The sequence below is a fragment of the Lepidochelys kempii genome, chromosome 27 (assembly GCF_965140265.1).
Source record: "Lepidochelys kempii isolate rLepKem1 chromosome 27, rLepKem1.hap2, whole genome shotgun sequence".
Classification (NCBI taxonomy): domain Eukaryota; kingdom Metazoa; phylum Chordata; order Testudines; family Cheloniidae; genus Lepidochelys; species Lepidochelys kempii.
In genome coordinates, this window is record NC_133282.1 from 15,094,932 (window position 1) to 15,111,443 (window position 16,512).

The window sequence follows — 16,512 nt, forward strand, 5'->3', positions numbered from 1 at the left end:
ATTAGAATGCACTGATTTTTGTCCACAGTAAGCCTGTGCATTTGTTGACAGATACAGCCTCATAGCACACAACACACATCTGCTCCTCTCAAACATACACACACACACAATCCCCCCAGCCCCTTTTGCATTGTTAATTTAGAAAGAAAAAGCAAAATCTTTCCCTTCCTATTTGGGATTCTCCCCCCCCCCCAAGCATTTATAAAGATCTCTTTGTCTGAAGGAAAAATGGGATCTCCTTTCCTTTTACCTTCCAGGGCAACCCTAACCTCTCTCCCCTCCTGCGAAAACACACAGGAAAGGGTTTTCTTTCTCAGCTTGATTAGATTCAAAGGGATCTTTGTCTGGGGATAGGTCCAGCAAAGCCCTCCCCCACCTCCCTTTTGACCCCCAAGACTCTGCCTGGTTTTGTTTTAAACTAGGAGAGACAGATCTGTCCCCTTGGGATGTTTTAATTTTTGGAGGAGAGGCTCCCCTTTGATTTTCCTGGATGGCAGTCATATTTTTTTGCATTGACACATGTTTCTCTTTCCTTAGCTCACCTATAAATGCAGAGGGATTTCCTCCCATCCCAGTTTCCTTGAGAGTTTGTATTTAAAAGTGCAAAAAGGGTCTTGAAGGGAACAAACCATCAATAGGGTCAGTCAGGTTGGATCATCCTCTAGGCAGGGCTGTTATTTAATTGGGGAACTCACCGCTTATTTCCAAATAGCATCAGAGACCAGCTTGTTTCTGGGACCTAACAGAATACTTTGCCACCCTCTTCTCCTAGCCCTTGAGTAACAGGGGATGAGTTTCTCACAAGAGCTCTGTAAATACAAATATATACAAAGTGGAGAAAGGAGCCAGGAGTCCACTTAGCTCTGCAATAGAGGTTGTGCTTATAACACCATAGGACATTTAGTGGAGAGATTTACCATGTGCTACACATGTACTTAAAATATATTGAAGATCTACACCTCTAGATTGCTGTGTATATATATACATACATACATACATACATATATACACACATATATACATATACATATATGTGTGTGTATACGTATATATGTCTATGTATGTATGTGTGTATAAATCTATATGTGTGTATGCATCGTGTATATGTGTCTATGTATATCTGTTAGCCAATACATATATCTTAGGTGTAGTATACAACACATTAATGAATATTTTGAGCTGAGCATGATATTAATATAATATCTATTAGATAGAGAGATAGATGCAAAGGAGAGGGAGAAGAGTAAAGGATAGATAGAGAGATAGAGAGATAGATGTTAGGAAGTTATGTTAACTGAATGTGTTAGGCTCTTCCCACAATTCTGTTCACCCATGTCAGGTATGCCCCAGCACTTTGCAGAGCTGAAATCAGCTCTGGCGTTAGAAAATAGGAACTCTGTCACAGCCAGGACACATGAATGGTGTGTCCTAGCACAGGTTGGGGGGTACCTCTACCACCGCCTGCAGTATCCAAAACCGAGAGAAGTAAAGCCCAGAACAAAGCAACGAGTTAAGGGACTGTTTCCAGTTGCTGGGTTGGGTTTTAGAGATGAGTAAAGAGTTCTGTAACTTGTAAAATCATACCGTACCCTAAATCATACTATAAACACTGCTAGCTGAAATGCGTATCTTTGAGGCACACTTTGTGTCTAAGACGAACATGCAGGGAAAGAAGAATGGCTTCCTGGAAGGAGGGTCTGCATGTCTCCTTCTCATATTGTAAGGCTTTGGACCATACATTTGGCTAAGATGGCTTCTTGACCGTTTTTAAGAACCAAAGGGCTACACCTTTTAGCCAAGAATATCTGTACCTATTTCTATGCGTGTGTACAAACATGGGTGTATAAACATCCCTAAACATCTAAAACGCACGAGTGCCTGTATACACATGTTTCATGTGCACACACATTGTGCGTGTTTCTTTGTTTGATATATACCCACCTTATTGGATGGGCTATCACCAGCAGGAGAGTGAATTTGTGTGGGGGGGTGGAGGGTGAGAAAACCTGGATTTGTGCTGGAAATGGCCCACCTGATGATCACTTTAGATAAGCTATTACCAGCAGGACAGTGGGGTGGGAATAGGTATTGTTTCATATTCTCTGTGTATATATAAAGTCTGCTGCAGTTTCCACGATATGCATCCGATGAAGTGAGCTGTAGCTCACGAAAGCTTATGCTCTAATAAATTGGTTAGTCTCTAAGGTGCCACAAGTCCTCCTTTTCTTTTTGCGAATACAGACTAACACGGCTGTTACTCTGAAACCCACCTTATTGTGTCTTAAAACCTGTTTAAAACATTGTCCCTCTTATTTATGCTCTGGGCTAAGGGAGGGGTGTCAACTCTGGCAGAGTTCGAATTTGAATTTTCATCCTTCTTAATATTCAAAGAGGGAGAAGGTTGAGCTGAATTGTTTCAGCTCCCAAAGAAATGAGGAGCTGGGTCGATTTACACCAGAGAGTGATCTGTCACCAAGGGCTATTCGCTGAACTGACCTTTTTCTCCCCCCAAAAGAGGTTTCACCCGCAAGTGCGGAGGCTTCTCTTGAAATAATCCAGGTGGCAGAGTTGGTTTCTTGGACTGGGAGTTAAAAACCAGCAATCAAGGAAAAAAACAAAGTCCAAACCAAAACCCCAGCAGCCAAAACTCTCTGCTGCAAGGGAGGATGTATTCAAAAGACAAATAAAAAGGAAAATATATTTCAAAGGGAGGCAGGCGGCACAAGGAACCCTACTCTGCTGGGAAGTCTCTCTGCCCCTCCTTAGCATCCCTGGACACACAGAGCAGGGCAGAGTCTCAGCTGGGGTGTGTTGTCCTAACTCCATGGAAAGCAACCCTGGAGTGGGGAGGGAGAGCTCAGTGGTTTGAGCACTGGCCTGCTAAACCCAGGGTTGTGAGTTCAATCCTTGAGGGGCCATTTAGGGATCTGGGACAAAAATTGGGGATTTGTCCCGCTTTGAGATGACCTCCTGAGGTCCCTTCCAAGCCTGATATTCTATGGACCCAGCTCATCTTGCGAGTGGTTGCACCAAAAATAAATGAATGCATGAAAATCACAACGAAAACAAAGGGCCCCACCCTGACTTATTGAGCCGGGAGCCCTTGAACCGGAGAGCCTCGGTTTGTTTATTTATTAATCCCGAGCTTGTAAACGAGCCCAGAAGCTTTGCAGGCCATATTTCTGCAGAGTAACTGGCTTCTGAGAGTGGGCTAGGCAGAGAGACAGATGACTATTTGGCTTCTGCGATTATAGGGTGATAAATTTGATGGGAAGCCCCCAGAGAGCATTGTTAATCGGTCTATTACCAAATGAAAAGGGTTTATTCCTCCTCCCTTCCCCCCCGCTCCCTCCCTTCCCTCCGCACCACCCCCATCCACCCAAAAAGCACAGCTGGATGTTTAAACGTTGGGGGGGGGGGAGGGTGCCATTCTCCCGAGCCCAGCTGTTCTCATGCCAAGAGTTCACAAAGTTCAAACTGCAAAGATTGGAGGGGAAGATAGAGAGAAAACTGACACCCCCGGTTTGCCCTATCGCTAGAATAAACAACTGGACTTTCCAATCCTGCCACCTCCTTATAAAACGCAGGCAACCCCCATGGAAGAGAATGCAAGACCCTGTGTGAAAGGCAGCTGTAATCTCGCCCAGAGCCAGCTCGCTCTATAGGACCAGATTCTCAGCTCCCAGCCAGGCACCTAAACAAGGGGGCAGATTTCCCCCAGGGTGCCCTGTGCCCCTTACAAGCAGGGATGAAATCCTGGCTCCATGGAGGTCAATAGCAAAATTCCCACCGGCTTCCCTAGAGCCCGGATTTTACCCCAGGTTTCAAAAGAACTCATTTTGGAGGTCTGGGAGGGGTGAGAAGATTTCTTCTATCACCTAAAAACGGGGGGAGGAGAGATTATTGGCACAGTGTTCCACAGAGCCCATGTAACTCCTTGCTTCCTGGGAACCTTTCCAACGGGAGAGGGGCGTGTGAAGAAGTGGTCGGGTTTTCTCCCACCGCCCCCATTCAAACTAAGGAATACTTGCAAATACTCTTCCACTTCTCTTATTCATCAGCGGTGAAGCTCTCCCCATCTAGCCCTGACCCTACAGTCATTTCTCCAGCTAAATGCCCCTTTAGGTCAATGGGAATTCTGGCTAAAACTACAAGAGCCTGGCTCTTAACCTGCCTTAACCCGAGTAAAATAATTATAATACAAAAATCACATCCCAAATTTTGGGTGGGTCCCCAGTTCCTCCCCACCAGGATTCTGCCTACATACCTAACCCCTTGCCCTGGCCTCAGGAGCTAGGCTGGGCTCAGAGTGGAGACATACTTTAGCCAGATATTTCCAGGAATGGGGTCAGATTTTCCAAAGACCCCCTCACACAAACCGCTGCACTCGTGTTTAAACCTGGCCCTGAGCTCTTATGGAGAAAGCTGAGCCCAGGCGTCTAGGGTATACACTGATGTGCCCGTCCATAAAATAGCCATTTAACTCCCCAAAGAGGCCAGGGGCCAGTTACATTTTCATCCATGAAATCTCTCCCAAGGCCCCTTTGGAGTGTAAAGGTGCAGTGATTTAAATACCTGACTAGGGATTTAAATACATTCTTGAGGCCCGACAGATTTTTCTTCTCTTGTCCTCTGTAGTTCCTGGGATTTCCCCTAATGTTATGACAACTCCTCTCCCCAGTAGTTCTGTAGTGAAAACAGCTTCCCTCGTGCAAAGTCTGGGGAGGGGTTTGATCCTGGTGCCATTCAAATCAACAAGGGCGGTGGTTTGATTGGGTTTGATTTAATTTTATTCTGGGGAAGTTTGTGGGCTGTTGTGTGTATGTGTGAGCCTGTAGAGAAAATCCTGGCCCCGCTTGAAAACGATGGCAAAGCTCCCACTGATTTCAATGAAGCCAGGATTTCGCCCTCAGTGTGTTTTTTGTGTGTGCCTCGAGGAGGTGTATTTCCGAAAGCCATCACAATGGCCTCTTCTTATCTTAATCTTTCGTCTCCTCCCTTTGGCCACGGCAACTCTCAAAGTAGGGAGCAGGGGATTAGCTAGAGCAGGATTTCCAGGGACCTATGATCTCCCACCTATTAGGAGACCTTCGTGGCTGTTAAAGATATTCGCCTATCAGTGCCTGTGTGAACAATAGAAAGGGGCTTGCACTTTCCAGGCCAGGGGTTCAGGTGGAGCTAAATAACCAATTTAGGACAGAGGGAGTTTGCGTTTAAAAAACAAACAAGGTTCTTTCTGGACTTGGACAGACGCAAGAATCGAGTCGGTTTTAAACAAGACACCTCGGTTTCAAAACGGGGAGCAAAATCATAGAATCATAGAATATCAGGGTTGGAAGGGACCCCAGAAGGTCATCTAGTCCAACCCCCTGCTCAAAGCAGGACCAATTCCCAGTTAAAATGGAGCTGTGTGTAGCTGATCAAATTAAACTACCCACCTCCCGCATCAAGCCCCCTCCCCCAAACAAACAACAACAACAAAACCTCGCTCTTTTCTTTGCTGTAACCTGATGCACGAATGCCTGTTCGTCTCTGCTGCACCTCGTGTCTCCCAGGGCCTTTGTCACTATCAACCTTAAGGGCTTTAATTTTTTTTCTCTCCCTCTTTGCACCTGCAAAAAGCTTTCGCCGGGAGAGCATGTTTAACCCTTCACCCACCAGGGAAGCCAGCAGCTGGGAGAAGGGACATGATCCGAGGGGTTAGTCTCAAAAGCAACAGAAAGAGACCAAACTAAAACTCAAGTCTGAGAGCTGCAGCAACCCAGAAGAAACACCCCTAGATAAGAACGAGGCGTCAAGCTACATCTCTGCTCTTATTACCTTCATATTAGGGAAGGACAACCCCTAATCCATGTTTGGATGTCTGTCTGTCTAGCCTTCCCTCTGGAGTCACTCTCTATTTTTGGAGTCTAATCTAACCTATTATAAATGTGTGTTGTCCTCTCCTAAGAGGGCCATTTTTTGTAGATCTAGTATTTATTATTGATATTTACTTTCTGTTCAGCCCTGGATTGATAACCTGTTTCCAGCATGGTTAGGCTTTGTTGTTGTTTGAGTGTACCTCCACGTGTAAGTAGCCACGGATCAGAACATCCAAATTCTTGTGGGCTCTTTATATTTCCCTCTAAGTGATTTTTTAATGGGAAGTTAAAGAATAATTTAAAAAAATATGTCGCATGAGGGCTAAAAGCAGCAGTCCTTAACTGATGCCAAATGGGAGGTTTTGCCATATTCTGGATTATGGACTGCAAAAATATGGCCCACAACGTTACATATTTCTCTGTAATTTACCACTGAAATTGCACCGATTTCCTGCCAGGGTCTGATGTTATTTCTTTTTATGGCGTGTCATTTCAGTGCAAGATGCCAAGTGTCCTAAGCAATGTATTGTTAATCACTGTAATGAATGAATTACAAGAAATCTCCTTAATATTTCAGATGGATTAAAAAGTCTTAACGATCCCCTGGAAAGGGTCGAAATAAACATAAAATCCGCGAGCGCTTGAGCTGTTCAGTGCACAGAAGGGGCTCGACTTATGTTTGTAAAAAATAGATCAGAGGAGGCATTTATTTGCAATATTCCTTCGGCCAGGGGGAGAAGATTTTTGTTGTTTGCTTGTGTGGAGAATTTTGCTTTTCAATTCCTTGATCAGGGAGCAGATCCAAGGGCAATGGCGAAATAAATAATAATCAAAAACCAAAAAAGGCGCAAGAAAGCGTGGTGAGGGCTTTCAGTACAACGTGGAAGGAACAGCCACACCCTAAGAGGTAGGACATGGGCATCATTTGTCCTTAGCGGTAACAAACTATAGTCTAGTCCCCTGCGAGGCTTCTCCGTCTAAACAAGCACAGAATACAAATCGGTTTGCACACAGGAGTAACAAGCTACAGCCAGTTTCCTTCCATCGTTGTGCTCTAGTTAGTTCTCCCCTAACTCCGCCAAATACCGTTCTTAAGGTTTCTACTCAGAGTTTTAAAAAACGATTCTGAATGAATTTCTGCTTTATATATATATATATATATATTCCTTATATATATACAGCTTGCCCAGTTCGGACTGAGGAATGTTCCGTTTTGGAGGAGCTCAGCTCTGAGGACAGCGGGGTTATTGTAAGTGTTAAGCCAGAGGCCAGGCTTTGGGGTTTGCAGCGTTTTGTTGTTGGGAGTTTAAAAAGTTCCTGGCCCGTCTTTGCAAACCCGATTCCAGCTACGGAATGAGGACAGACCTTCACCACCCCGTGCCCCTTTTTCATTTCATTTTGCTGGGTGTATGTTTTCCCATATGGACTCATTTAGGCTGATTTCTCTCAATTGCTAAAAGCATCCACTCTACCTCTTGATATGTAACAGCTGAGAGAGCCTCAAAAGTGTAATTGTTGGGTTGGTTTGTTTTTCCTACCTCCAGGAAAAGTTTGCAGATACCTTAACAAAAAACTATTTTATTTTTTAAAAATAAGACCATATAGGAGTTAGAAAGACCCTCATAACTCACCGTAAACCCTTGTTCAGTCTCTTCTGTTGACTACATGTAAACATGGTAAATTGAAAGCCTTTATAGTGACATCTAATCCCTCAAACCCCCTCCTAGCTTTATCCTCTCTCCCTCCCCCTTGCCCCCCCCCCACAACAGATCCTAGATGGGGTGGTTTAGTCTTTTTCTCACAGCTTGCTGTTTTCCTGAGCCCCTCCCTGAGCTATCTAATTTATCATTAACGACCTGACACTAAACTAAATAAATGAAACTGCCCCCTACAATTTACCTCCCTTCCTTGCCCCTAGCCCATATATTTCCCCAGGAGCCTTTGACTTGAAATATCTGAAAATATTTCCTGAGGGCTGGTGGGTGCATTCTCTCCTCCTCCCCCAGCCCTCCTCCCTTTCCCTTGGGAAGTTGTGTGTAGATCATTAACATCCTTATTAAATGACCCCCTTAAAAACAAAAAAAGATAAAAACAGTCCTGGGGTAATGCCGCTTGGATGAGATCTGAGGCGAGCCTGCCACTCGGAGTCAGCAGCGTTCCCGGCCCTTTGCCCGGGTTGGGAAACCGATCCGGATCCCTGGATGTTCCCGAGCTTTGCCTTTAGATGTGAACAGGCTTTAAACCGGGGAGGGGGAGGAATAACTTTGACATTGACTCCTTCGCTCCGCGCATTGGAGAAGGAAAGTTGCAAGGCAGTTTTAAAGGAGGAAGGGGCGCGGGGGAATCTTTGCTGGCATTTATTTAGACTGTGGGGTTCACCTTTTTTCTTTTTTAAGGAGCAGTGTGAGGATCTAGCCGACCAAAGAGCAAAGGATGATGGCGTTGTATCCCAGTAAATGCATAACCCTGTCAAGATTTGTGGGATCCCTGTTTCCCGATTGCCTGACTCCAGAGCCCCCTTTCTACTGAGAATCAAAAGAATTGGGTGGATGTTTTCCAGGTCAGAATCTGAGGTTCAGAGTTTGTATTGGCAATATTATTTGAAGCCCTTGCCAGTATAAAAGCTCTGTGTTTTCTTTGGTTCTTAGCTTTATTGTTTATTATATTTATTATTACTGGGGGGGGCTGTTTTTGTTTGTTTGTTTGCTTACATTTGTCGCTGTTAGTCTCGGGAGCCGAGATCTTTCGCTCTTTGGTGGGTTTTCCGGGGGAAAAGATTTCACTCATTCCAGACGAGGCAGCAAGTCCCCTGGCCCTCGAAGAGAAATTCCTAGATGGGGAGCAGATTCTGTGAGTATTCGTGGCTGGCCTACAAATCAGGCGGAAGTGGCTACCGATTTGCGATGGCATGTTTAGGGGAAATGTTTCATTCAGGCGAGAGAAACCCTTGCATAAACGGCCACGCACTCACGCACACAATCCATCAGACCCATGCAAGCCAGACACACAGACACAAACTAATCAAATGGACCCCCACGCTCCCATAAAACCATTCTCCCCCTCAGGCATCCACATGCGACAGGCAAGCACAGATCCACATTCGTCTCACAGTCATATGCGCACGTAGACACAACACGTACAAACACAACGGAAACACCAGCAATGGAAGGGCTGGCTCATGCAGAAAACACACACAAGCCGCTCTTTGTACACACACCACACACCCAAATATGCGTGCACACACAAACAAAGCAAACACCCTAGCCTATGCCTATACCTCCGGTGTACACAAAGGAGCACACATGTCACACACTCACTGACACAGGCAAACATCTCCTATAGGCACGCACCTCCAAGTGTGGGCACACAAACACACCCCCATAAACAAAGCAAAAACCCAGAAATATATCCACACACCTTCTGCCTACTCACAAACCAGCGAAGCACACCGTCCGTCCCTCCCCTTCCCTAGCATACACAAATCCGAGCCATATACAATTTAGCTCTGTAAAAAGATATTTATTCCTCAGCCTAGATTCCATATTGCACGCAGGGAGTAACACTCTTTCATAGTCACATACTTACAACAACTTTAAATAAATAAAGTTACAGTAAACCTTAAGAAAAAGTCCAATATACGGTTGGGTGGGGGAGGATATATTTTTAAACGTGTTTCAAACTGAAGGGCGCGGGGGGGAAGCAATCAGAGGAAATGCAGTTTTGTGAAGTTGGATAAAAGTTCATCACAGCAGGGGGGGCAGTTTCAGACGTGGCCAGTTCTCTGCCTGATTCTTGTAAGAATTCACGAGAGGTAAACGCCTAGATTATAATTTCCCTTCAATCCTTCTGGGGATAAAGTATAAATAAAGAGAAACTTTATCTATGGAACCAATGTCCGGGCGACAAACTTTCCCACCTCTGAAATGACACCGATTCTCTAATTCATTGGACTGGGGGACAGTGTGTTATTATTGACAAGTTGTTGGTGGATTGTTGTTTTATCCCCTTTGCCAGGAAAAAGGGAGAGCTGTGCCTTTAAATCCTGTGTGCAGAACTCCCCCCCCCCCACCCCTTTTTGGATTGATCAGCAAAGCAGGTCAAGTCTAATTTAACCCACCTCCATTCCTGCGGAGTTCAAGTGATTTAAATGAAAACCGAGAGCTTGCTCTGTGCTCTGCTCCCAAACTGCATATCCAATTATGCAGAGGTAGAGCAAAGGGCCCAACCTTTGAAAACCCAGTAAGCCCCCATCCTCCCCCAAATAAACCCTTAAATCACACAGCATCCCCCCACATCCACACTGAGATTTTCCTGAGTCTAAAACTAACTGCGTTTTGGTAAAAAAGCAGCCAGAGTTTATAAAAGTTTTGTAAACAAAAGGTATTGTTTTGGATTGCCCCCTCTCTGGTCCAGCGCTTTTAGGAAAACAAAATGGCATAACAAAAAATCGGTTCTTCCCCCTTTTGCACCCACTTTGGAAACAAAGCGAGGTTACAAAATTTATTATCAAGGAGTCCTGTTTAGCTTCAAGGACTCCAGGGTTGCAAACTGATTATTTGTTGTTCCAAAATACAAACATCCTCTCCAGCATGCCAGTCCTCCCATGCCTTTTGCGCTCGTGACTTCTATCCGGGAGGTTTTGCTTGTTTTCCATAAAGCACCATTTAATCTTGTTATTATTATTAAATTATTTATGTGTTTGTGTGTTTATTTATTTTGAAACCACACGATATCAAATAAGGGCTGGGTTTTCCTTTCTATTTTTTTGTATTGCATTGCAACAAGGCTTTTTTAAAAAACAAAACAAAACACCCTTTTGGGAAGGAAATGGAGAATTGCTATGAAGCTTATTTCACGTTCCTGGCTGGGATCCATTTCTTTGCAACATGTAAACAAAGAGTCGGGGGAAAGGTATTTCTTTAGCACAGAGCAGGGGGTCTCTGTGGCTTAAGTATACAAGGTGTGCGTGTTGTGGGGAAGAGAGGAAGTTTTGAGGTATATTATATTATATTCACAGCCTCCATCACATTATACAATGTGTGTGTATGTGTGCATAGACAGTAGCGCGTGTATGCAATCTGTGTGTGTCATATGTACACAGACACAAACACACACATATATACCCACACACTTTTTGAGGTGATTACATCCCAGAGAATATTCCTGAGTTATTTGTGTTACTGATGCTTGCTGCTTTAGCAACATTGATAGCTAAAGTGTCTCCTTTCTGCTCAGTTTATCCAGGCTAAAAAACAAAAATTCTCTCTCCTTTTCACTTCACTGGGAGCTTTGCATGCCCAAGGGTTTCAGGACCAGGCATATAATTAAAGGAAAACTAGCGAACACGTTCGGATGGGAGCCTGGCATTCCCAGCAGCCATGCACCTCTTGCAGACTTTTTGAATATTTTAAACCGGTCTCTCTCTCTTTGTGTGTGCGTCTTTGTTGACGTTATCCCAAGCTCTTGCATAAACAACAGTGGTTTGCAATTAACAAAAGCCACAAATCCGTTTGCAAATTCCTCCCCCTTCCTCCAAAACAAACAAACAAACAAACAAACAAACCCTGGAAAACACATTTCAAACAATCTGCTTTGGACCTGGCAGCTACTAGCCCAGAAGCAAAATGTGCAGATTGGAGCAGGCGTTGGAGAACCGCCTTCCCCTTAAGACATTAAAAGGAAAACAACCAAGATTATTTCTCTCTCTGTGTGTGTGCGCCTCTTTCCCTCTCTCCTGGGCTTTGCTTTTCACATCCCCTGTTCGGGCAGCCAGGACGCCCAGCTCAGTCTATGTATGCGAAGAATAAAGGACTCCATTTTTGTGCGCCTGTGTCCATTGGAGACAAGGACTCCGTCTGCTAGAAAGAGGTTTAAAAGCAAACTGCACAAGGGAGAGAGACGTCCACAGAATAGGTATTTCTCTCTCGCACACAGACAGCAGATTTTTATAACCTTCCACAGTTATTGCACAGGCATAGGAGGAATCCCACCCATTTTGTTAAAATGGAGACAAAAACCCAATCAATGAAAAATGCAAAACAAAGAAAAAATGTTTTTAGCATCAAAATAACTCAATATGCCTAAGAGAAACCAATAAATTATTCGAGAGAAAATATTTTTGGCCTGTAATGGATATTTTGTTCCCACCAACGATGGAATGACATTAAAACTCTAAATCACCAGTGGCCAGGTTTGAATATTTGCTTTGATTATAATTCTATAATGAGCCACAACTTTACTTTTCTTTCTTTCTTTCTTTCTTTCTTTCTTTCTTTCTTTCTTTCTTTCTTTCTTTCTTTCTTTCTTTCTTTCTATTGGAAGTAAAACCCGATGTATACGATGTGAGCTGGAGTCAATTATAACAGTACGGGGGGGGGGGGAATTAAAACATTCACACCAATGTGTTGAAAGTGAGGGAATCGCAGGGTCTCAGACGGTGTCAGATCCGCGTTTTGTTGAAAATATTTTATGCTGGAAAAGAGTGGGAGAAAAACAAAACAAAAAACAAACAAACAAAAAAAAGCCCTCACAGTCGCTTTGATTTGTCTAACATTTCCAAAACTGAACAGACTTCAGAGCCAGTTGAATTTTGATGTCAGAGAGGGGTGAAATCAAATCAGAAACAGTCGAAAGGGCCACTGGTTTGTAAGCAGAGTTAGACTGAGATATGATTTCCTTTACAGACAAGAGAAACTTTCTCTCAACATTCTTCTCCGCATTCCACTTTGGAGCTTAATAGAGATCAAATTGTCCATCTGTACTTTATTCCTAATGCTCCTGGCTCCTATTTCTTGCGCCTATAAAGCTTTTACAGGCCTGCTACCTTTAGGCTATCCGACTTAGGGTATCCAGCAAACAACTCTTTTTTCTTTTTAATTTACATGCAGAAGTTTCCAATAACTTCCTCTGAAACCCGCCTGTTTTCTTTTTGCAGACAAAACTCCCTATTCTTTTTAGTGTGTGTGGGAGGGGTTATGTTTTTTTTCTCTTTGGTAGATAAAGTAGATTATTCGGTTTAAATAGCTGCTTGCAATTTTTCGTATGAGACTGATTAATGCAAAAGAGGGGGTATTTCTTCTATAAGAGAGATCATTCTTTCTCTCTGCATGTGATTATTATTTTAATCCAATGCATGTATCAAGGAAAGGAGGAATTAGATCCATTCTTTTCTTTCTTCAGCTTTTTTTTTTTTTTAAGAGAAAGCTTTGATGAGATCAGTTTAATGTGTGTTGGGATGACAGCATTAAATTCTCCCACAAACGCAGAGGAAGTGGGAAGGGACAATACATTTAACTTGGGGTGAATGGGAAGGGAGGGACAGTTCTCCTTTAACTTGGAGAGGGGAAGGAGGGCAGGACTCCTTGAACACTCCCCCGCAATATGCACATTTTAGTCCAAATCACCCTGGTTGGAATAAACCACTGAATGTAAAGGGGGTGAGGTATTCCTCCAGCTGACCTGTTTGGGGGGCGGGTGTTTTACTTTCGCACAGAACCCCCGAAAGTTGGACCCCCCCAAAAAGAAATCATGCCACAACCAGAGTTGAAATCACTTTCCTCCCCCTCTCCAAATTCCCAGCAGTAGATATATGTGGCCAAGGTTTCCTAATGTGATTTGGGGGGGTACATTTGATTGGGGAGGTCAGTCACCTTAAAGGGCCCTGGGGGTGGGTTAGAAGCTGGGGTGCTCAGCCCTTCCTGAAAATCAAGACGTCTCCAGTTGGGCACTTCAGATCCCTAGGGTCTTTGGGATTAATCCGGTTCCCATCTCCCTCGCCCCCTCCCTCAACTGTTGCATGTAAACCTGGCTGGCGAACATTCATCCGGCCTCGTTTAGAAACCCTCCAGGCCACAGCCTCGGAATTTGAGGCTGGGGGGCACAGGGAGGGCGCTGCCGCCCACCTGCCAGCTCCACAGCGGGTGCGTTTTGGAGAGCGCGCAGGTGTTCTTTACGCACAGGGAGGCGGCGGGACGCAGATCCCCATCCTCCCCCACTACCAGGGAAGGGGTGCAGGGGAAGTTGCCCATGAGGCTGAAGGAATTCCTGCCTGGGGCTGGCCCGGCGCTGGCCAGGCGTTTGCAATGGGCCTTTCCCTTTTGGGCATTCCTCCTCGGAGTCTTTTGTGGCCTCCCCTTACTGGAGTTTTGTTGCAGTTCTGCCTCAACGCCTCTGGCAAGGCGTCTGCGCTTGGAATTCCTTTCCGAGCCATTGCCTTTCAAAGCTTTGTTTGACAAGGGGCTGGGGCTCGGTACGCTTTTGGAGCCCGGACATTGGAGCTCGGCCGCTTTGCACGGCTCTGTCTTCCCTCCGGGCCGCAAACTTTTCCCATCCGCGTTGAACCCTTTTGCATAACACCACAGCTTGGATTGCCTGATGAGCCTGTCGAAATGCTCCCTCCTGGGCTCCCCTAAGGCCCCCTGGGGAGCCGGGCTGAGGCTCCCTGCGAATTCCTGAGCTGAGGGCGGAGGAGCTGAGCCCAGGGCTGGCTCTTGGGAAGCAGATCCCCCGGCTAGCGCAGCGAGCTGCCTCTCTGCTTGGTCACTGGGGCCTAACGAGGCTGCATTGTTCGAGGCATCTTTGTGCAAATCCTCCCCTTTGGCGCAGGGCTCTGTCGCCCCACGGCCTCCCGCCTTTTGTTGTGGGTCCCCCACAGGGTAGCTGCAGCTCGGGGAGGGACGGGAGGAGGGGGCCTCCGGCTTTGCGCACACTAGCTCTGGCTGCTGCTGCGGAGCCCCGGCTCCCAGGGCTGGAAGCGGCCTCAAACTTTCCAAAGTTGACGCTCGCAGAGTCCTGGCCCAGAGCTGCTGGGACAGGAGCAGGAGGTTGGGATCGGGACGCAGGGCTGCTTTGTGGGGCTCCGGGAGCCTCTCGTCTCCGCTGGGCTCTCTGGGGGGGTGGGCCAGCTGCTGGAACCTGGGCAGAGCCGCCTGCCTGTAGCGGGTGCTCTGCACCGAGTCCCCGCTGCACAGCGAGCTGCTCTCCGACTCCGAGGAGCTGCCTTCCTCGCTGCTGCACGACGTGTCCCCCTCCTCTTCCTCTTCCTCCTCCTCCTCCGACGAGTCGCTGGAGGTGGCCGGGCTGGAGCCCCCGAAGTCCAGGCTGGAATCCGAGTCGCTGGAGTAGCCGGCCGAGGTGCCCTGCCTCTTGCAGCCCGGGAAGAGGCGGCCTTTCCTGGCCGCCCCCGGGCCCTTCTCCTCGGGGAAGAGCCCTTTGGAGCAGCAGGAGCCCCGCTTGGGCCTGCCGGGCTCCGGCTGGGGAGACGCCTGCCCGGCTCCGTGCGCCCGGGCTGCCGAGTGGAGCCGCTGGAGGTCCTGGGGGTAGGCGCTCAACACGCCGGAGAAGAGCCCCCCGCGTCCTCCCAGGCCGTAGCCCTTCTTGCCCCGGGTGGCTTTGTCATAGTTTTGGAAGAGCCCGGCCGGGGCGGGATGGGGTGCGGGGGCCAGCTGGGTGCAGATCCCCGGCTCCTGGGTGCAGCAGGGGCCGGCTCCGCATGGGGACCGCAGCGGCTGCCGGGGGCAGTCGAACAGATCCGCGGGGCCCGGCCGCAGCAGCTGCTCTCTCCTCTTCCTCTTCCTCCTCCGGGGGCTGAGGCTCTTGCAGGAGGTGCAGAGCGCCTCCAGGTCTGCCTTGGAGATGAGCGAGCATTTCACCGCTCGGGTGGGCACGGAGTTGATGGCTTTGAGGGTCCGGAGCTCCCTGAGATCGCAGCGGCGGCTCTTGATCTTTAAGGTCTCCATCTTCTTGCTGATGGTGGTCCTGGGGATATCCTTAAACAGGTCGCTGAGGACCTGGGCCAAAGCAAACATCTGTGTGCCATTGATCTGTAAGTATCCCAGGTTTATCCCTTCGATTTCTTGATAGCCAGTCTGGAATTCCCCTGGCCTGGCTTCCCCGTTGTAATCCATGGTGGCTGGCACCATTCCGAAGGTCCCTTCGCAGGTCAGGAACATGTTGCAAGGAGAATTTACTCTGTGTCTTCCCCAGGGGTCATTGGAAAGAAGGGCATCTGCGTTCCCACTCCTTGATCACAAACTCCAACCCACAAAAAAAGGGGAGAAGAGGGGTCTCTCTGTGTGTGTGTGTCTGTTGGGGGGAAGCTGCAAAGCCGTCGATTTCCCTTTCAAACGCTCCAGTCAATGATTCGCAACATCTTCCAAATACCCAGTTCCTCCTCCGGCGCTGGGGCTAGATTTCTCCCCTTCCCCCTCCCCAACCAAAAAAGGCAGCGAGGGAGAAAGAAAAGTAAAGAAGCCAAACATCTTGCCGCCTTCCAAGACTCCCCCCGCCCCCCCCCCCCCCACCACCACCTTCCGCTTCAAAAATAACCTCCCTCCGAAAAGAGACCAGCCAGCAGGTCCCCCTTTTCCTGGGCGATGCCAGCGAGATGCTAAGCAAACAAAGCGGTGGAGGTGGTGGGCTAAAAATGGTACCGCATGGAATCCTGCGGGGGAGTCCCCACCTTTTGCTGGGTTTGCTTTCTTAAAGACAAGCTCCCGGCGTACAGTATATGGTAGGAAACACCCCACCAAATAATTTCTCAAATCTGGAAGCTGATTGGGCACGTTAGCCATGTGATGTCATAAAACCCCAACATTTCACACACACACACACGATGTAAAACACTCATAAAAAAAAAAAAAAACCCTTTCAT

At 47.1% G+C, this 16,512-nt stretch overlaps 1 protein-coding gene across 1 annotated transcript; it reads right to left on the reverse strand.

The window, feature by feature from the left end:
- Positions 1 to 12,389: 12,389 nt before the first annotated feature.
- Positions 12,390 to 16,027, reverse strand: EPOP (elongin BC and polycomb repressive complex 2 associated protein). The gene has a single exon (XM_073325793.1). The coding sequence runs from the start codon at positions 15,809 to 15,811 to the stop codon at positions 13,694 to 13,696; it is 2,118 nt and encodes a 705-aa protein (XP_073181894.1). The 5' UTR covers positions 15,812 to 16,027; the 3' UTR covers positions 12,390 to 13,693.
- Between the last annotated feature and the right edge of the window lie 485 nt (positions 16,028 to 16,512).